The 22,607-nt window shown below is 39.7% G+C and overlaps 1 protein-coding gene across 22 annotated transcripts in view; it reads right to left on the bottom strand.

The window, feature by feature from the left end:
- KIF1A (kinesin family member 1A) overlaps nt 1-22,607 on the bottom strand; it is a 192,758-nt gene that overhangs the window by 51,835 nt on the left and 118,316 nt on the right. For 12 of the 22 annotated variants that reach the window (XM_089665886.1, XM_089665887.1, XM_089665888.1 and 9 more), the window contains exons 18-29: nt 21,951-22,057; nt 21,662-21,745; nt 19,896-20,076; nt 19,321-19,393; nt 17,117-17,210; nt 16,833-16,981; nt 15,817-15,995; nt 12,329-12,466; nt 9,370-9,597; nt 7,313-7,431; nt 2,858-2,943; nt 403-538 (exon numbers count right to left, since the gene is read on the bottom strand). In XM_089665886.1, the coding sequence (XP_089522012.1) occupies nt 403-538; nt 2,858-2,943; nt 7,313-7,431; nt 9,370-9,597; nt 12,329-12,466; nt 15,817-15,995; nt 16,833-16,981; nt 17,117-17,210; nt 19,321-19,393; nt 19,896-20,076; nt 21,662-21,745; nt 21,951-22,057 (1,574 nt within the window). The remainder of the gene's footprint in view (nt 1-402; nt 539-2,857; nt 2,944-7,312; nt 7,432-9,369; nt 9,598-12,328; nt 12,467-15,816; nt 15,996-16,832; nt 16,982-17,116; nt 17,211-19,320; nt 19,394-19,895; nt 20,077-21,661; nt 21,746-21,950; nt 22,058-22,607) is intronic. The other 10 variants (XM_089665896.1, XM_089665897.1, XM_089665898.1 and 7 more) reach the window with 1 other exon arrangement.

Here is a 22,607-nt window from a genome sequence, read left to right as displayed (position 1 = left end):
TTGGTTATGCACAACCAGGAAACATCATGCTATCAGCAAGGGGTCAGGCAATCAGCAGAGCAGCAACACATGTTCAATTAGTGTAAGGTAAGCTAAATAAGAGGAGAAATATAAGTCCTAACTAGGTAAGCCTGTACATTTATTAAAATTTAAGATGGAATAGTCAGGTCCTTGCACAAACCCTGTTGTGACAGGTACTCTTAAAGTAGTTATGGAAATATACAGAAAACAGCCCCAGGGCTTGCATCTTTAAAAATGAGTTGGCAGCAGCAGCTCCCATGCTTCAATGTTGACAGGTTCCCCTTATTTTCTGCTGTTTTCTGACTACTGCAGAAAGCATTAGTGGCAATGGATCTTCAAAATCTTTGTGCAGTACTGACACAACACAAACATTTCACTTACGTGCACAAGTGTTATTGTTAACCTCATCAGCACTTGGGCCAATGTCTGGATTCTGCCCCTGTCCCCCTTCCACTATTCGGAGTTCTTCCTGCGATGTACCAGAGCGTGTCATTCCTGCACAGGACTCAGCCTGGAACTGAATTATAGAGACATATAGAAAGTGAACATCTAGTGTAATGACAAACACCAAGCTATTTGTCACATTCTTCATACATGAAATGGAAGTAAAAGAAAAGTTTATATTATATAGAATTATACAATAAACTACAGTACAAAAACAATACAATTTATTTCTGAAAAGAGCAATCAAAACTACAAATGTCCTGATGCTGGCATTTAAATTGAAATTCACGCCCTCTATTGTCCTATACCTATCTCACCATGTCCAAACTGAAAGGTAGGGTTGATTTTCCAGACCCTCTGAAATATTACCAGACTGCACATTTATCTTGCATGGTAGCATGGTGTAGGGATTGTGAGCACAAGCCTGGAACAATCTTGTTCTGACTTCACTTTGCATTGCCTGTCCTGGATCATGCAGTATTTGATCCCTGATCTTAAGAACCACCCCACTATATGCCCAACTATCAAAGCTTTGATGCTGAGCTGTGGGACAGCGAGCCCCATCTCTGATATCTCCTGTCTGTACCCAGTGTTAGGTAATCAACCTGGCCTTTCCAATAGGTGTTTCCATCAGCTTTGGAAAGTTGCAATCTATTGACTTGGGGACTTCCTCAGTTACTTTTGGTCCAAATTCTGTATTGGCTCTTCAACAGATCCCCCTCTGGATATGTGGCATCTTCAACAACTGCTTCATTATTTTTCCTCTGTTCTCAAAAGGGGGATATCCCATTGACCAGTGTCATGCTTTGAGTGCCTCTGCTTCTTTTTGGGGCCATCTTCCCATGCGGTCTCGACTGCATATAAACTTCTGATCCAGTTGTTGGACACTTTTATGTTCCCATTCCTGCCTAAATTAGAGAGGGACCTTGGAACTACATTCTCGCTACCCAATGAGAGGATGTTCTGTATTTTGCTCAATACTCCTCTAATGTTAATGTTTCCACATAAAACCGATGTCTGCTGGCATTGTGGAAGGGAAGCGGGTGCACCTCTTCATATTTCTTGATGTGTTATATACTCAGAAGTTTTTGGTCAGAAGTGAAGGACTTATTTAAATGACTGACAGACTGAGACTTGGGGAAGAACCTAGCTTGATATTTGCTGCACCTTTTCCAACTCCCCAGGCACGGATACAAGAAAGTGATGCTGAATAATCTTTTAAATGTGCCAAAGAAATGCATTTCAGCCCTCTGGAAACAGGACACCCCCCCCCTCCCCGCCCCTCGGCAATAACACTCTGGCTCTCTAAGGTTACCGAGATACATAACATGGGATACATTACTACCACTCTAAGAGGGAAAGAAGAATGTTTCAGGCACACATGGTTCCACTGGACGCTTTTCACATGTTCACATTGATAGCTGAAGAAGACTAGTACTTCTAGACATTACCTTATTTGTCTGCTATATGAAATCTGGGGTTGTCCCATTCTTCCCCTCTATCTGACTTTTCCCTTCTTTTCCTCTTCCCTCTCCATCCACCAACGTCCCCCCATTCCCTTTTTTGTTTTCTTCACCTAATTTTGAGCAAATGTTTTCTTACTTCCTGTAGCTTCACCAAGATAGGAACCAAGAAGAAATACATTCAATTGAGACACAAAGAGAAATACAAGCCTGAATGAGGTTGTAACCCTTTTCCACTCCAAAAAAAAAAAAATGTTTGCTGGAGCTCAATAGAACATATAATACTTCTGTACTCTGAAACGTATTTCATTCTAATTTTATCATATGTAAATGATGCTGAACTTCATGATTCTTTAGATTCTCTACTTCAGAAGTTGTGTACTCTTCATCCATGAAGTGTTAGCAATTTGATAATGATTTTAAAGCAATTTCAAATGAAGAGCTATCCCTATGACAAGCACTTTGCACACCCAGCACAGAAAGATCTCAAAGCAGACCAGAAATTGGTTTCTCAAGTCATAGAAAACATGGCCATCAAGTGGCTATCATTTCTTAATAACGCTTGCTAAAATAAACTCAAAGCAATTTAAGTTTATCATTGGTTTAGCCTATTCTTTACTTTGTAACAAACAATCAGCTCTGAGTCAGTTATTACTGCCTACTACTTTATCTTTAAGCATTTATCAATATACTGAAGAGTGAGAGTAAAAAGAGACAAAGAATTTCCACAGAACATTTTTATTTAGACCTATGAATTAAGAGTTTAAAAGTATTGTACCAAAACAACCAATCAACCTCTGTCTTCTGAATTTTAACATGCCACCATGCCATGTTAAGGAAACACACAGTCTTAAGGTCCATTATGTCTAGAATGGAAATATACAGTATCCTGTATATCTATAAATGAAGGTTTAAATATGTTTTCTCACCTTTTGGAAATGTTGGTCATCAAAAGAGATTTTAGCTGTTCCAGACTGTCGGACCCCTGAGCCATAATCAGGAGCTTCCTCATCAGCTACAACAAAGAAATAACATTGGGTCATATGCATATATTTACAGTCTAATAATGTATCTTGTTGTATTCAATATTTTACAAATATAACAAAAATATGTTGTCAAAAAATGTGAGTTCACATATTTCTAGTCTATCAAAGGCTAACTTTTCCCTCAAGAGGAATCTTCAGCAATATAAGTGAACATATGTCCACAGAAAATTGTAAAATGTAATGTTCCTGCAATGTAATGTAATTCAGCAATCTGCATAAATAATTGCTGGATTGTAAAAGACTCTTCTTGTAAGAATGCAGTGAAACAGAGGTTATCTAGTTATTTTTTATCATTAGGCAATAATAAAATGTTCAAGATTCCCACAATATATACCAGTGCAATCCATATGGGTGCACAGTGTTGATGTCCCCAGGGGCGGACTGTCAACTCATGGGGCCCCCGGGCAATAGGGGATCATGGGGCCCCTGTGTCCTTGCCAAAACTCAAAAAAGCCTATGAAAAAGGTACCAGGGGCATCTCATGGGGCCCCCTACTGACCCTGGGCCCTCGGGCAGTGCCCAAGTTTCCAAATGGTCAGTCCGCCCCTGGATGTCCCTTAACAGTTTGTGCATTTTGGAACAGCGTAATAAGTAATTACATTTCATCCATGCTGGGGCCATACATTTAAGAACATACAGCTGTCACAGTATGGCAAGGGCATATATAAATTATGCAGAGCTCTGTCCTGTCAGCTGAGATGTTATGGATTTTGTTTCCCTGCAAAGCAGGGAATAAAATCCAGCACATCCCTTAGTAAAAGCACCCGAAAGTTAACACAAAAACACTGCTTAGGCACACATTTATTCCTTTGATCGCCCTAGATGTTTAACCCCTTTCCAGCCAATGTCACTAGTACAGTGACAGTGCATATTTTTAGTGCATATTTTTTATCACTGTATTAGTGTCACTGGATCCCACAAAGTGTCAATTAGTGTCAGTTAGTTTCAGATTGTCCACTCCAATATCGCAGTCCAGCTGTAAGTTGCTGGTCACTGCCATTACCAGTATAAAAAAATTAAATAAATAAAAATTCCAGTATACATGGGAAAGTTTGTAGATGCTATAACTTTTGAGCAAACCAATCAATATATATTTATTGGAATTTTTTTTACCAAACATATGTAGCGGAATGCATATTGGCCTAAATTTATGAAGAAATTTGATTTTTAAGATTTTTTTCTACTGGATATGTTTTATAGCAGAAAGTTAAAAAAAAAATGTTCTCACAATTGTCAGTATGTTTTTGTTTATTGTGCAAAAAATAAAAACCCAGTATTGATCAAATACCACCTAAAGAAAGCTCTGTTTGTGGGAAAAAAAATGACATAAATGTAATTTATGCACAGCGTTGCAATACCACGCAACTGTCAGTTAAATTAACACAGTGTTGTATAGCAAAAAAAGGCATGGTCGTGGAGGAAGGGAAAATCTTCTGGAGGTCAAGTGGGTAAAGTGATTATATGCAAAATATTATTTTTTACCACTGAATGCTATTTTCTCACATAAAAGGTAGAGAAATGAGAGAGAGCTGGATCTGCTCCTCTTCCTCTTCCCGCCCCTCTCCTCCTGTGTGTGCCTGCAGCCCCGCTCACTCTCCTGCCTCTGAGTACAGTAATGTAAGGGGCCTCAGATGTAAGGGGTTCTGTGCGGACTGAATGTAAGTGGGGGCTTTGGTGAGCAGAGACCCCCTTGCATCAGAATTCCTTTTTACACCAAAGTCCACATCATTCCCCCTTACTTCAGATACCCGCCCTCATAAATCAAGCTTCCCAGAGCAACTTTACATCAAAATTCCCCTTTACATTAGAGTCCTCAGAGCTCCCCCTTTCAGTGAAATTCTGCACACTCTGATGTAAGGGGGGCTCTACAAACTGATATAAGGGGGTGCTCTCTGGACTCTGAGAACCCTGATTAAAGAGGAATGCTGGGAACTACGATGTGGGGTTCTGGTTACCAGAGACCCCGATATATCAGAGTTATCCTTTACACCAGAGTCTGCAGTGTCCCCCCTACATTAGAGTCCCTCTTTACATCAGAGTCCTCAGTGTTCCCCCTTCAATCAGAGTCCCCAGAGTTCTCTCTTACATAAAAGTCTGCAGAGTTCCCTCTTACAGTGTGTGGGAACTCTGCGAGTTCAGATGTAAAGGGGAACTATGCTATTTCAGATGTAAAGGGGGAACTCTGTGGAATATGTATATATATATATATATATATATATATATATATATATATATACAGTGAGGAACAGAAGTATTTGAACACCCTGTGATTTTGCAAGTTCTCCCACTTAGAAATCATGGAGGGGTCTGAAATTCACATTGTAGGTGCATTCCCACTCTGAGAGACAAAATTTAAAAAAAATCAGGAAATCACATTGTATGATTTTTAAAGAATTTATTTGTCTTGCAATGCTGAACATAAGTATTTGAACACCTAAGAAACAGCAAGAATTCTGGCTCTCAAAAACCTGTTACTGCGCCTTTAAAAAGTCCCCCTCTACTCCACTCATTAATCTAACTTCGTAGCACCTGTATGAGCTCTTTAAAGACACCTGTCCACCCCACAGTCAGTCAGACGCCAACTACTACCATGGGCAAGCCAAAGAGCTGTCAAAAGACACCAGAGACAAAATTGTGGACCTCCACAAGGCTGGAAAGGGCTACGGGGCAATTGCCAAGCAGCTTGGTGAAAATAGATCAACTGTTGGAGCAATTGTTAGAAAATGGAAGAGGCTAAAGACGACTGTCAGTCTCCCTCGGACTGGGGCTCCATGCAAGATCTCACCTCGTGGGGTATCACTGATGATAAGAAAGGTGAGGAATCAGCCCAGAACTACAAGGGAGGAGCTGGTCAATGACATGAGAGCTGGGACCACAGTTTCAAAGGTCACTGTCGGTAGAACACTACACCATCATGGTTTCAAATCATGCATTACACGGAAGGTTCCCCTGCTCAAGTCATCACATGTCCAGGCCCATCTGAAGTTTGCCATTGACCATCTGGATGATCCAGAGGAGGCATGGGAGAAAGTCATGTGGTCAGATGAGACCAAAGTAGAACTTTTTGGTCTAAACTTCACTCGTCGTGTTTGGAGGAAAAAGAAGGATGAGTTGCATCCCAAGAACACCATCCCTACTGTGAAACATGGGGGTGGTAACATCATGCTTTGGGGGTGCTTTTCTGTGAAGGGGACAGGACGACTGCACTGGTATTAAGGAGAGGATGAATGGGGCCATTTATTGTGAGATTTTCAGCAACAACCTCCTTCCCTCAGTCAGAGCATTGAAGATGGGTCATGGCTGGGTCTTCCAACATGACAATGACCCGAAGCACACAGCCAGGATAACCAAGGAGTGGCTCCGTAAGAAGCATATCAAGGTTCTGGAGTGGCCTAGCCAGTCTCCAGACCTAAATCCAGTAGAACATCTTTGGAGGGAGCTGAAACTCCATGTTGCTCAGCGACAGCCCCGAAACCTGACAGATCTAGAGGAGATCTGTGTGGAGGAGTGGGCCAAAATCCCTGTTGCAGTGTGTGCAAACCTGGTTACGAACTACAGGAAACGTTTGACCTCTGTAATTGCAAACAAAGGCTTCTGTACCAAATATTAACACTGATTTTCTCAGGTGTTCAAATACTTATGTTCAGCAGTGCAAGACAAATAAATTCTTTAAAAATCATACAATGTGATTTCCTGAAATTGTTTTTAAAATTCTGTCTCTCAGAGTGGGAATGCACCTACAATGTGAATTTCAGACCCCTCCATGATTTCTAAGTGGGAGAACTTGCAAAATCACAGGGTGTTTAAATACTTCTGTTCCTCACTGTATATATATATAGTGTATACCACAAGAAAAAATTGCTGTGTGCCGCTAAAGTGTTCAGGTTTGGCTTGAAGAAAAGAAGAAAAGGTGGCAACCCTACCCAAGAAGGTAGGAAGGAAGTCTGCTGCAGAACATGTGAAAGGGTCCCACTGTGGGACCATAATAAAGGGTCGTACAATGGGAGTAAAGGGTCCTGGGATCAGTGTGAAGGGCCCAGGGCTCAGAGAGAAGGGCCCCGGGACCAGAGGTCAGGGGGGCCCTTCATGGTTTCTTGCATTGGGGCCCTGAAGGTTCTAGTTACGCCTCTGCCCTGAATCAACACAAAAATGAAAATGTATGTATTGCACATATGGACGTACTTTACAGATGCATGTTTGGATATGTACTAATATGATTATTTAGCAATAATAGTAGCTGTGTGCAACTGATTGTATTGAAGCATTACATTAAATTAAATTAAAGGTAGCCATACATGCAAGCCTACAGGTAGGCATAAATAATGGAAAACATCTCACCAGAAATGGCCTGAACAGCAACTCGAAGGAATCCTTTTACTTCCCCTTTCTCACTGACAATAGCGACTCGGTGGACCAGGGGCACGGAATACAGCAAGTTGCTCAGATAGACAAATGCCCTGCAGAGGGGGAGATAGGTTACAGGGGGAGAGATAGGGACAGAAAAAGAAGAGTGGAGGGAAGTGTAATGAGAACAGGTGTGAGTGGTACAGTGAATTGATAGAAGAAATGAAGAATGTATTGGAAGTTGAGAACACAAATAAATGAAAAACAGATTTGTGAAGGAAAAGAATAGGGGGGATGAAAGAAGGTAAAGAAAAACAAGAGAGAATAGGTCAGGACACACACAGCAATATTTTAGTTGGAGGGGCACAGCTCACACCACAACAAGAGCTGCCAAGCCAAAGAAAACATATGTGGGTGGTCAGCCACGAGCAGCCGAGGAGTGAGTGGGTCAGCCACAGCAAGGGGGCAAGGGATAATGGGATGGAGAAACAAACTGGGTGGAGAACAAGGGAAAGAACTGTGAAGGTGAGGGAGGGTTGGAGGCAGTGAGGAGGGCCAGCTGGTGGACCCTGGTGTTCTGTGTGAAGGAAAAGGCCAGCAGCAGAGCAATAAAGGTGTATGGGTGTGCCGGCCAAAACCTGAAACAAATCAAATGAAAATAGAACAAGGCAAAAAGAAACAGAGAAACAGAGAAGGAGCCAGCTCTTTCCTCGTACCGGTGGAAAAAAGAATCCTCACAATCCTACCAAACCATACTGTTTGGTAGATTAATGTGTAAAGTTAAATATTCTAAAGATAACTTTGACCTTGCACTACCCACCAAGAAAAAAATAATAAACCTGAAATATAATTTTGGCACCTTAAGAAAACAGGCAGCTACAGATGTTTACTATGCATGTGTTCAAGCATTTCAGATAATGAATGAACATGCTATGCAGTACAGACTTGCAATCAGGGGCGGACTGACCATTTGGAAACTCGAGCACTGCCCGAGGGCCCAGGGTCAGTAGGGGGCCCCATAAGATGCCCCTGGTACCTTGTTCATAGGCTTTTTTGAGTTTGGGCAAGGACACAGGGGCTCCATAATCCCCTATTGCCTGGGGGGCCCCATGAGTTGTCAATCTGCCCCTGCTTGCAATCCCTATATGTGTGGATCTCCTATTCAAATCTCATTTTGCTGCAGTTGGAAATTGTCATGCATGTGTTGGCGGACATTATATTGTAGATGGATAAACGTTTTCTTTTATTTATTGCAAGGGAGGTCAAGTAAGCAAACAACAGTATGAAATTAAGGTGTCCTAATTAAGGTACATCTTCTTTATAGATATAAGAGACAAGTCTGTCATAGTTAGAAAAGTAATGTATTATTAACATTCTAAGTCTGACTATGCTTTTTAAAATGAATATTATCATGCTCAAAAATCTTCAAACTTCTCAAAAGCTTGTTATATCTGGTGAGCTCCAATGGTAAAATGTATGCCTTGCCCTGCCATGTTTCTGCAGACTGTACCCACTACCTTGTTTTGTTTGTGTTACACAATGCAGAAGAAGGAGCGAGACTTTTGTTGCTGTAGCCGGTGGAGTGAGACTGTACAGTAGAAAGGGACAAAGTAACATTTTTGCCACTGGAATACCTATAAAATAAAATAAGCCAGTGGATGGGTCCTCTGAAACTGAAATACCAGTTTACTGATTGGAAAGTATGGCCGTTGTAATATTACAAAATTAAATCTGACTGCCAGACAAAGGCAAAATTGTTCAAGTCACCATTGTCTCCAGGCAGTTCTATTATCAGCCCCTGTATATCTGACTGTGAAGTTCCTGAAATATTTTTTATATTACTATGGCCCTAGGAAAGAGAAAGAGCTGTTATTTATGTCTACATGACCTAATAATAAAACTTTAAAGTTTTAGAAGTGTAGGATTTTTCAGCATAAATGTTCTGCATTGTAGATCAATGTGTAAAATCTATGGGGCCAGCAGTGCACTTAGGTGTGTCACCCTGAAAGAGCTAGTTGCTTCCCAGCATGCTCTGGGCAGACCTGACGAACCTTCCCACTACACTGAACAGGGGGGAGCGGTCGTGAAACGGGTCGGATCTGACAGCACAGCAGGGATGCTCCTGGGATCCATCTTCCTCTTCCTCCTCATACTCCAAACCCTCCTCCTCTTCAAGCTGGGAGGCCGTCTCTGGGCCCTCGGAGCCAGGGCTTGAGAGGGTGGGGGAGGGGGTTATTTCGGCCATGCTGTCACTCATGCATGTGGTGAATAAGGGAGAGCTGAGATCAGAAAGGGGGGAGGGGGGAGGTTAGTACAAGACAGAACTGGTTAATCCGCACTGTTGGCTGGAAAACCCAGAGGATCTCAGAAAATGGGTTAAAAAAAATATTCCGGTGGTGACATTACAGGAATGGTGGAGTGAGGGGTACACAGGAGATTATAGAATTATGAGTGAGAAACTACAAACCAATGGACAGAAAAAAGGCGGTGGAGTAGGGAAGCATGGATAACAAGGTTTAGGGCCAGAACAATATTTTTCCTTGATCAATACTGTATGCTTTCCATTTTTAAATAGAGAAGAAGACATTAGTGGGGTAACCATGGTACCTATAGACATAAACATCTGTCATTCAAAAACAATTAATCGATCATATGCTCATACAATGGCACCATGAACATGCAAACATTTTGTTAGTACAGCACTGCCCTATATCAGTGTTTCTCAACATTTTTTCAATCAAGGCACCCTTTAAAATTATGAAAAGTCCCAAAGCACCCTTTAAAATTATTCTAAAATGGGGTGCCTCAGGACTGTCCATAATTTTAAAAGGGCACCCCATTCTAAAATGCGAAAAACTATTCTAAATATTTTATTTAACACAGCAACATCTACACATGTAGGACACCCAACATTAGAGGTGATTTATCCTTCCAAAGCAAACACTTACACACTGGTGCTGACTAGTATTCCAGTGTTTCTCTTATCCATCATTGATCTAATGTGACCCCAGCACTGATGGAGAGGGGCAGGGGAGGGTCAAACTAGGATGCTGTGCAGGCAGCTGACATCCTCCTTATCAACTGCTGATGTCATTGGTTGTCAGGAAGCCGGCGGCTAAAAGGTCGTAATGGTGCACAATGAAAACCTGTGGCTTTGTGTAACTAAAAGGCAGACTTGTTCCACTTGCTGGCTTGAATACAAGTTTTGGGCAATTTATAGACATTTTTCCAAGGCACCCCTGAAGAAACCTCAAGGCACCCTGGTTGAGAATGGCTGCCCTATATAATGTAAAAAAAAAATTGTACAGTTATACATTTTTGAAGTATACTGCAAACTTTGAGCAGCATTATTTTTCCTTTAATCATACTTACTGGGTTTCAGCAAATCACCATTTGTAAAGAGCAACCATTTATTGGCATTCCTACTACTGTCACTACCGATACTGTGAAAGACTTCATTGTTGCATTGCAGTTTACTGTATGTTATCCTAAAACACGATAACATGCAGAACATGCACCAATGCACTGTAATAGTAGGGGGGCAACGCAGTGCTGTACATATGGTGCATTGTGATGAGCCTCCTTAACAAAAAAAGGGTCACATCCATATTTTCTTGTGTTAAGATGCACTCCCAGCCATTTGACAATGAAAGGGCAATTTTAACAGAGCGCACCTTAACACATGGTAACAGTGGGGGTTAGTTACTAAAAGTGGAGAGTGCAAAATCTGGTGCAACTCTGCTTAGAGGCCAATTAACCTCCAGGTTTTATTGCCAAAGCTTAACGGAAAAAGCTGAAATTAGAAGCTGATTGGCTACCATGCACAGCTGCACCAGATTCTGAATGTTCCAGTTTTAGTAAATCTTCCCCATTGCATTTACTAGGGTGCATTAATTCAAAGCCTAGTGTGAAGGGAGTCTTGTTAGTTTTAAAATCTGCCTTTATTGTTCATGTATCATGTGATATTGTAGAAAGGTGAGTTTACTATAGTGAACACATTGTATATGAAGGCTATGATGGACACCCTGTCCTGAAAAAGCTAGTTGCTTCAATAGATTTTGAGCCATCTACTCAAAAAGTATGCAGATCAGTTCTGATTTCTCTGGCTGCGTACTTCTTTGGGTCACTGGGGTTGATTTACTACAGACAAACATTGCCATTGCAAAGGAATTTTCTCCAGAGCTTTATCAATGAGGTAAATCTCTGCTGACGTTCATCATTCAATCATGTGCAAATACAAATGCATTTTTTTAAGTTTTCCTTGTATGTGATTGGGTATTCTATGCAAAGTGAAATTGTTTCACATTCACTTAAAGCTTTGGGACAAATTCCCTTGCAAAGTGAACAGAATATTTGCCTTTAGTAAATCATTGATTTAGGAAAATAAAGACAACAGGGACAGCAAGCCTGGTGATAAATGTTAGCAATGACAACATTCATACTCATGTTAGTACAAGTATTCTGTATTTTCATGTAAGACAGCCATTGTTAAAAGTGTTTTATCATACTCATACCGTGTCCATGCCAACAGCCAAACAATAATCAGTATTTCCCCATTTTCGTTTCCTGTCTATGAGCGGGGGGCAATCAGAGCTGCATACAAGTGCCTAGGTTTTGATATTATGCTTAGAAGAAATGTATAGCTATCTTTCTTGTGTACAATATTTCGGTAGTTGTTGCCATGAAAACATTTCTGCACAGTTTTTAAGCCTTTTTTAAAGCTCTTGGAAACTCTCCAACAGTGTTTATCTCTCATAATACAAACCTCAGGAAATTGATATAGACAAACAAAAATAGAATACTAATAATAATGAGCTAAAAAAAACAGTTCCTTAGCAAAAGCTAAAGCTTCTAGTAAAGTTGGGATTTACTGGACAGGAAAGAATAATACATGAGATCATATAGTGAAAATTAGGTATTACATTTGGAACATTCTGTATTCGCTTGTCACACCTAATCATGACATTCTGATGAAACGAGTACATAATAATACGGGGAGGAGGAGCTTACCTGCCCACCAGACGGAACCATGGGAAGCGATCATAAAAGGGATCACCCCCAGTCACCACATTATCACAGTCTTCACTCAGACCTGATGGAAGTTCAGCTGCTCGGTCGTACATTTCCCGCATCATGTCCAGACGCTGCCTGTGGAAGTTTTAATACAGAAGCAATAAACAAACAGCAAAGCAAAATTGTCTATAAACAGAGTCAACCTGGCCATATACTATTTAAATTTCAGCCAACTCCTGATGAACTGGCCAAAATTTGCTCTGTGAGTGCCTGTCACCATCCTCCCGCCTGACATTTTGTCCAACAACACCTGCATCCAATCAGATTCAGTCACTGTTTGGGCATTCTAAAAACCTACGGCTGTCAGAATACAGTAGGTACAGTAAGAGACTTGTCCATCAGCGCTGCATAGCATGGATGGGAGAATCTGTTAGATTTTTTTATTTCAGCCTGCAGGATGAATGAAAAAATTTTAAAAATGTATGGCCAGCTTAAGCCATCTTATCATGGTAGCTTCCTTCTCCAAACTGACACACAAAGTATGCTATTTGAATATCAACACTAAGTCTAAACAATAAAAAGACAGACTACCTTCATTTACATTAGAATGTTATTTATACCTTTATGTGTTGTAGTGATGATTATTATGGATGTAGTGAGGTGTGTTATTCTTTATGTGTTGTAGTGATGGTTATTATCACTATATTTTCTCTCCCTCTTTTTAGATGTATTTTATTGCCCATTTGATATATTAATATAGTTTTATGTATTATTAATAAATATTCTGTTTTTAATTATACTAGCATGCCCTCCTTAAGTTAGGACTTTCCATGGATGTGTTCTATTAGGTTACAATATATATATATATATATATATCGCAGGGTCTCCAGCATAATGGTTGCCATACGGTATACATACTATTCGAGATATATATAGTGATATTGTAGATGGATTGCAGATAGCATATGCCCACGTGGTGGATTTTATCTATGTTTCTTATTAGCTGGGGTTCATTTTTCCAAATATTGGAGCAAGGGTTAAGTATTTTCCTTTGAACTACTCAAACATGGCTGCTGGAATCTCGTCCCTGTTGAGTCAATTGCCGGAGGTCCGCCTCTGTGCAGGAGATTGGCACTTAGCTCCCTTTATAAAGAACATACGTCACCTCTAGCGTTAGCCCTGAGGAAGTCACGTGACTAACAAGACACAACACGTAGGCACGCGGTGATGCACTTCCGGAGCGGACGCCATTTTACTACACCCATGCAAGTACACCCAGAACATGAGGTTCTAAATGCTTGTTTATCCATGATTACATTGTGAGTGCAAAATTTGGAAGGCTTTGCTCTATTCCGCATATAATAAAAGGTAATACACTATGGGAGGTTCTGCTTATGTTTTCTACTGAGATATTGGCTTATACCACACCTGTATACCTGGAGAAGATTTCGCCACCATTACGTATATTCCTGAGGGGGAGATTGCTGCAGGGAGAGGTGCGTAGTGACAGAGGAATCATGTACATGGTGGATCTAGTTTGGTGAACCTAAAGGTGTTTTGACTCTTGTGGGTCGAAGCAAGGAGGTGAGCGGGTATTTCAGCTATCTGTGTATATCCTTCTGTGGTTACGCACGTCCACTATCCACATGCACGAGTGTTTATGCATTGGACTGCGTGGTGTTTAAGCAACAATTTGGATTTCTTCACTTATATATAGTTTTTTAGTGTCATGCGTTTATTTTGCATGTTCATTCTTATTTAGTGTGACACGGTCATTTCACTTCCGAGTTTATTATTTTTTATTCTTTATTGTCACGTGGCATTTATTTAGTTTTTTCAACACAAGTTATGTGTTTGGGTTGATATTTATTTTATGGGGGTATTTTCTTTTTGATATTAAGTGAGTGTGCACATTTGATATATGAAGTGTTTACCTGTATGTATGTGTGTTTTCCTTGATTTGGAGTCCATTTTGGACAGTATTCACATATTAGTCCCATTTTGGACTATTCTATCTTATTGGTTTGAGTGTCCACCATCACCATAGATCCAATTTAGGATCAATTCACTCATATACCATACTTGGTGAAAGTATTGGTATACACACTTCAGTTATTACCATCACTTTGGTGGATTGCAACTCACTTTGTTCACAAAGGATCCCCAGAGGATCAGGTCACGTTTAGACACTTATAGTTTTTTCTGTGTCATTTTTAGATCCCATGTGGATCAGGTCACGTTTATGATATTTGCACTTTTTGTCACTTTACATTTATCACATTTATCTATCTATTTATTTATATGAGTTTATGGTATTTATATGAGTTTATGGTGTATTTATTTATTTGTTTGTTTGTTATTTGAGTAGCGCAACATAATTTTTTCTTATCTTTATACCGGTCATTTTTATTCATAGTAAAGGCTTTAATGAATAATTTAGTAAAGCGTAATGAAGTAACACGATTGCCAATATGCTGTCGCTAAAGAAAACATTGATCCACTGACTTCAGTGGTGGACCTGAGGGTATCTGCGAATATCATTACACCCAATCTCTCAGGTATTTAATGGATAATTTTAAAAAAAACGATATCATCCTGACAAGGAATATAGACATGTATCCTCATCAAAAGCTGTGAACAAGCAAGATATGCTCATACCAGCCATAGTACCCTTAAAGTTGATTGAAAGTATAATTAAGGCTATAGCTATTCTTTCTCCCCCCACTAACCTCTAATAACCTAACCTAGCTATAAAACTACTGAAAGCTGTTAAATATCTAAATGGCCAATTAGTGCCTCTACCTGCCCATGCATCCTGTTTGTCACCTTACTGTACTCTTAGTGAAATGTAAAGCCAGCCATACATGGATTGAAATTCGACCAGTTCAACTGGGACTGACCGAATTTCGATCCATGTATGGGCAGATTTGTGGATGGAGGAATCAATTTATTTCAAAATGCTGGTCTTTTGTATTGTCTTATGCCAAAAAAGTGCTTATCATCCTTCCAATAACCAAATAATACCAACCTGGCACCAGGTATGCAAACTAGAAGAGAAGATCTTTAAAAGTTTACTCATCTCTAGCTATAGAATGTCAGGTCTGGTTATCACCAGGGACAATATTTACTTAGAGGTTGTATACAGTTTTTGCCCCATTTTCATGTGAGTGTTCCATTGGATTTCCCAGCTTTTACCAACAATCCCAAAGGACACTGCTAGGTTAACTAGTATCTGACTACCTTGAACCTAATGTAAGTATTGCAGGTTAAACTGATGGAGAGGTTTAAATTAGGGCCACATTATAACGATGTTTCAAGATTGTGAGGAACTTCTTTGTCATGGTGAAAACAAACCTTTAGATTGCTGTGGTTAGTGAACACTCCTGCTACTGATGCTTAAGTAAAGATTATAGCTTAATTCTGGCAATATTTCCAATGGCTGTTGCTTTTAAGTTTACGTTACATCATATATGCTCCAAAGATACCTGAGTTTTTCCAAAGTCCAATAATGTGTAGCACCATTCTTCTGGTCCTGGACCTCTACAGCCACAATGGTCCTTGGGAAGGGACGTTTCTCCCGTTCAGAGTGAGCATCAGGGGGCAACAAATCAGGCGGTAGTGGTGAATACAGAGTATCTGTCAGCAGTACAAACTGGAACTGAACCTGTGGAAAGTCATATCCATAACATCCATTAAAATACATGCTAGTCACATAGTTATTTTGATTGATTTCTTCACTTCTTTTTAAAAGACTACTCCAAAATAAAACCTTGGCCAGAAAATGTTTAAAAGACTGACAAGTATTATTTGCCCCTGGAAGCACCACTTCAAAGTTCTATGACACCATGATATCAACCACATTTTATTAAATTAATAGATAAGATGAAGTTACTATTAACACGTTTTGTTCCTTCGGAGGTTAGAAAATGAAAGCCAATACCTAACTTGTTGCTATGTACTAAAACCTCACTTTTCACCTGGTCCCATTTCCATGAAAAAAGTCATACACATTGGTAGCTTTGATCAGAAATTTTCTGGTAAATTGAATCTTCTGAAGACTTGTTGTACTGGAAAATTTAACTATATTAGCATAAAATTGTGTAATTATCTCTTGGCTTCATTCACAACTATACCTCTGTCATTCCAACAGCATGGCTTCAGTTTCATGTGAAAGAATAGTGATGTGTGTTAATGCATGTAAAGAGTATAGCACTCTGCAAATTAGATAGACGCTCTGATAATGTGTGGGAATGCAAACAACTTTGACAAGTAAGAGAAGTGAAGATATATTATTAAAGTACGGTAATATGTATGATCATACTACTTAATATTTACATATTAAATAAACCAAAATAAATTAGATTAACAGAGAGTTTTTGATGTGACTTGAATGTTGCTCATATGATTAAAAGCAACAAAAAGCCTGAAAACTTTATAAAAAATCAGAACATTCTATATGATCATATTATCAATTTTAAATTATGTTACTCATAAAGATTACCTTCTTCTTTAGCTCGACACTGATTGCATTGGCCTCTTTGAGAAATATGGCATTGCCCCATAGCTGGTCACGTAATGAAGTGAACTGGTACCATTTCCATTTGCGAAAAGCCCATAGCGCTAGATCATACTCTTGGTCCGTCCACTGAACTGAAATATTATAGGATTTTAACAATTAGCTTTGTATCTTATTATAGACAGATGTATGAAGGAATCAAACTATCTATATGATTTATTTATGGTACTTACCTGCAAATGTACACCTTCTAAAATTACATGTCTTACCTTCGTCCTCTGGTTCCTCCTCTTCATCATTGGCCTCAGTGTAATATCTTGAATCCATTTGTCTTTGTAGTGCTTCCAACCGACTTTCATAATCCTGTGAAGTGTTAGAAATATTTTATTGTAACAATTCCATTCTAAAGGTGGAATTGGATTGGTTGCCATGAGTGGTGTCAATTTTTACTGATGCACCCCAGAATTCTGCCTTGAGAAAAGATATCATTCATCTGAATATTGTTGTCAATGAGCTGTGAGCAGAAGCAGTAATAAGCTAGCACTGTGAGAAGCAGGTAAAACAACTATGTGCATCAAGGCAAAGCAGAACACAGACAGTGGGGGTGGGGGTATTTACTGGAGCACTCAGAATCTGGTGCAGCTGTGCATGGTAGCCAATGAACTTCTAACTTCAACTTGTTCAAGTAAGCTTTGACAATGAAACTTGGTAGCTGATCGATGCAGAGCTGCACCAGATCTTGTATGCTCCAGTTTTAGTAAATCTCCTCCAGTAAGTAAACAACGAGTACATATGGCTTCCTCACTTCAGTTATATAATTAAAAAATATACCCTGGAATTTCTGGATAACCCTTCGATACTTCAGTACCTGACGTAAGTTACCTATTACTGCATAAAATGCTCTTCAATTTCATGTCTTCAAACCTTCCTACCTACTACTATGTCACCAGTTGTAGTACTATACTGTATGTTTTTTGCTCCTTATACCCCACATTTCCCCTTGTGGGGCACTTATAATTTGCTTGGGTAGAACAGGGGTCTCCAAACTTTCCAAACAAAGTGCCAGTATACTGTCCGGCAAGTTTTAGGGGGGCCGGACTATGCCTGGTGGGAGCAGGAAATGCCCAAACGTCATTTGGTCTATGTGGGAGGAATAGTGCCCCATCATTGGTGTCAGTGAAAGGGATAATGCCCCATCATTGGTATCAGTGGAAGGAATAGTGCCCCATCATTGGTATTAGTGGGACGAATAGTGCCCCATCATTGATATCAGTGGAAGGAATAGTGTCCATAATTGGTATCAGTGGAAGGAATAGTTCCCCATCATTGGTGTCAGTGGGAGGAACAGTGTCCCATCATTGGTGTCAGTGGGAGGAATAGTGCCCCAAGGGCCAGATAAGGGCAGGCAAAGGTCCACATCTGTCTCCTGGGCCGCAATTTAGAGCTCACTGGTGTAAAACATTATGTTGTTGAATGGCTTGGAATCATTTAAAACAACTCCTGGCAAAAACTTCTTTACAAGTCCTTGTTGCTAAATTCCTACCTACACTGAATATGTCATCCATCTTCTGATTCACTCTGAAATAGCCTATTCATTTTCAATCAAACTGTTAATTCTCTTTGGTTTCCTGTTTGTAAGACCTGTGGCTGCTATGCCTCCTATTCCCCCAGCCACTGGTCTTGGCACATCCCTTCTTTAGTTCTTTCTCCAGGAAGCTGTGATAAAATCCAGTCCCACTTGCAGTAGTGGGTGGGCCAAGACTCTTAGACACATTCAGCATGTACAGGCCTAGTGTACCCACCCACATTTACTACAATTCCCGGTGGTTGATGGGAACTGTAGTTAACTTTTACTGTGGAGAGAGAGCAGAGGATATGATATAGTCCCTGCTGTTACACCTTCTCCTTGGCAGAGCAGATGCTATTATTTTTTTAATTACAGAGATGACTTCTTGAAAATTTAGTTAGACTTTTCTCTTCAATGGTAAGTGTTTTCTATTGGGTGGTGTACTATTGGGTGATTTTTTGCCTATCCCAGAGTTCTTCTTTAACTATTTTCAACACAGCACCTTTCTGTCTATATGATGCCTGGTTTTATTCATATTTTGATTACCTTTAACATACACTTTGTATGTTCCTTGTACTTGTTTCTGTAAATGTTTTTTTTTTGTATTGTTGGAAAATACAATAAAAGCTATTGAAACATAAATATAAAATATGCAATATTTTATATACAGTAAGACAATAAATCTACACTGAAATGAGACAATGGAGAGCTGAGAACTTCAGTACTGTGTTGTGAAATGGCACTTTCCACGTGGTAAACAGGTCTCTCTCAGGCAGGAAACTACACTTGCATCATCACATTTGGTTTTTCTATTCCTGACCCTTTGTATATTATCCTAAACATTCTAAATGGACATACTCAGTAAGACCATTGTAGTAAAATAATTTTAATGAAATAAGTGCTTACCAATCTCTGTTGCTCTAGGAGGTAATTTGCTTCTTCACGTTCTTTTCTGTACTGATCTTCCAGCTCTTGAAGTCTGATTGGTAAAAGAAGAAGACTCTTAAATTCATTCTTACAGAATGATACAAAGCATTAGTATGATAATCAACAGAAGGTGAGAGATTGGCCTGTGCTTCCTCTGTACTGAACATTGTTGGGCTTACAAAATCGTTCTTTCCTGCCTTAACAGAGATCTCATTTTGGTACACATGCAGTATAGGCATTGCATAATTTTCTAAGAAGAACAATCTCCAACTAGTTCCAATGAAAAACTTATAGTGGAGTATCTTTGGGACAATTAGCAAGCTCTTTTTCATGCAAACTTGTTATCATTCAAGAATTAGGACACACACTGACTAATTTTTGCAAAAGTAAGTTAATTTACTTAAGTCAGTGTCCATAGCACGTGTAAATGTCTCAGTATTGTGTGACCACATTCCGCTTTCAGGTCATTATAGGTATTTTTTTTCCAACTTTTGTAAGTGTTGTTTTATATAAGCATCAACAGCAGACTTTTGTTCCTTCATTGGGATAGATACCTTTGCTCCATTTCCTGCTTCATGTCTATGCCTTGCTTTTCTAGCAGCTCCCTCTGAGCAAAAGCCCAGTCCACAGGTTCCATAGGGGTCTCAGCACAGGGAGTGCGCTCTCTTTCTTGACGTGCTTGCTCAGGGTGGTTGAAGCGAAATACATGACTCTTACCCATTATGATTCGATTACCTGAATTGAGAGATGAGACTAAGTTAACACAACTGTGTTTTATACCAAGTTGAGTTAATTTTTACCCATAATGTTTGCATGTAGCACCACTTCTAAATGATTATAAAATGGATAATTCTGTTTTTCAATAAAAACACCCTGATTGTTTATGTACTTGGGGAGCAGTTTTTGGTTAATATTCTTATAGTCGATCTGACAGCCATTTTACATTTTCAAAGGGTAATCTCTCTGCCTAACAGCAAACACCACAAGATGTCACTTCTGAAACTAGTTTCCAATGATATTTGAACCTGCCTTCTCTGACTTCTGCACTAAACCTGTCATCCCCAAGTCAAATGAAAGAGCTTGAGTGGCCATTAGTGACACATTCACTAGACAGAAGGATGGCAGTTGTAGAAGTTATGGAATTGAGGCCGAAGTGACAGTGACCCTTGTTTCAGAGATTAAAGTGATTCTAAAGGAATATTTTTTCTAAATAACAAACATGTCACATTTACCTGTTCTGTGTAATGGTTTTCCACAGAGCAGCCCTGATCCTCTTCTTTTTGTGTCCCCTGCCACAGATCCTGGCTCCTCCTCTGCCAAGTGACCCCCAATAGCAAGCCTCTTGCTATGGGGGCACCCAAACAGGCTCGCTCCTGAGCTGTGCTCTGTGTGTACATTCATATATGGAGCGTGGCTCTTCATGCTCGTGGTCCCCTCATTGGCTCACTTTCTGTGATTGACAGCAGCAGGAGCCAATGGCTCCTGCTGCTGTGTGAGCCAGTGAGGAGAGAGAGATCCCAGAAAGCCACTGCACTAATGCACATAACTGGATCGAGATTGGGCTCAGGTAAATATAAGGGGGGCTGGAGGGGAGAGCTGCACCCAGAAGGTTTTTTTTTTACCTTAATGCATTGAATGCATTAGGGTAAAAGACCTTGAGCCTTTAGAACCATTTTACCATAGAGGTAGTTGTTCAAGATGATATAGGCTTTAGCAGGAATTTTGTGGTGTCTTCTCTTTGGCATACAATTTACTGCTGACTCTTAGTGCTTTTAGCTTTAAATAGCTGACAAGTTACTTGTGTACATAGTGAAACAACTGTTAAATGAGCAATATTTTTAGACATTGTATTACTAGAACTTAAAAGTATTACTTAAAAATAAAATTAGAACATGAATTGAGGCACACATTGGGGTTGATTTACCAAGGGCAAATTGGCTATTCACTTTTCAAGGGAATTTTCACAATACTAGGGAATTTTCCTTAGCTTAGTGAATAAAGTAAGACTGCTGAATTCTGTCATCCAATCATGTGAAAGTAAAAATACAGTTGTTTTTTTTTTTTTTCATTTTCCCAGCACATGATTGGGTATTCTTTGCAAAGTACTTTTCACCACATTCACTAAGCTAAGGGCAAATTTCCATGCAAAGTGAAAATTCTCTTTTAAACAGTTCCTTTTTGGGGGGATTTGAGAGGCTGCATTTTCTGGTACAGATAAGATAGTGTCTGCTACATTTGTAGACAGGTGATACCTGGAAATTTGCATGAATTTATATCTGACATCTGATTTAGGTGTAATGGAAAAAAAAAGTGAGCTTACCGGATCTCAGTATAATTGTTTCTGTCACTTTCTTCCCGTTCACATATGTGTCAGCCCCATCACAGGGTTCCAGGGTCACCACCACTGTGACATGACAGAACATTGAACAGAGATGAGAAAAACATTCTCTTATTACAGTATTTTTAAGTGTGAGTTGCAGATTATACAAGAGATTGTTTATAGTATATTACATGCACATTAGAAGTAAAAAGAGCTAAAGAGATGTATAATTTTTTATGTGTAATATTTGGTACCATGATATGTTACAGGGTGACACAGATCATATTACCTGCCCCACAGGGCATAGAATGACTGCGGAAAACACAGTGTTCTTCACGGATGAAGTGGCCACTTAAGACAATATCCTGTCTCCTCTCTACATCCTCACGGCCAACTCTGTTGAAAAAGTAATAACAGAAATCACACCGCATACATCTAAAACAATCCATAAAGAGACTCATGAAAAAATAAAATCTGAGGGAGAGTACGGTCCAATATAAGAGGAAACCCGCTTCTTCAATTTATACCTGGCTAGCAGCTGCATGGTGCAAATTCAACAATTCAGTGCTAACAACTAACTGGAGTCCAGCTTTAATAAAAGAAGCATTACTATTAGCATTCTTAGTGCATGCCAATTATATATATATATATATATATATATATATATATATATATACACATTATATTGCCAAAAGTATTGGGACTCCTGCCTTTACACGCATATGAATGGCACACCAGTCTTAGTCCTTAGGGTTCAATATTGAGTTAGCCCACCCTTTGCAGCTATAACAGCTTCAACTCTTCTGGGAAGGCTGTCCACAAGGTTTAGGAGTGTGTCTATGGGAATGTTTGACCATTCTTCCAGAAGTGCGTTTGTGAGGTCAGGCACTGATGTTGGATGAGAAGTCCTGGTTTGCAGTCTTCACTCTAATTCATCCCAAAGGTG

The sequence above is a fragment of the Staurois parvus genome, unplaced genomic scaffold (assembly GCF_062004578.1).
Source record: "Staurois parvus isolate SC_StPar_1 unplaced genomic scaffold, SC_StPar_1.0 ptg000049l, whole genome shotgun sequence".
NCBI lineage: Eukaryota > Metazoa > Chordata > Amphibia > Anura > Ranidae > Staurois > Staurois parvus.
The sequence above is the reverse complement of the archived record's forward strand: the minus strand, read 5'-3'. Positions and strand labels throughout refer to the sequence as shown.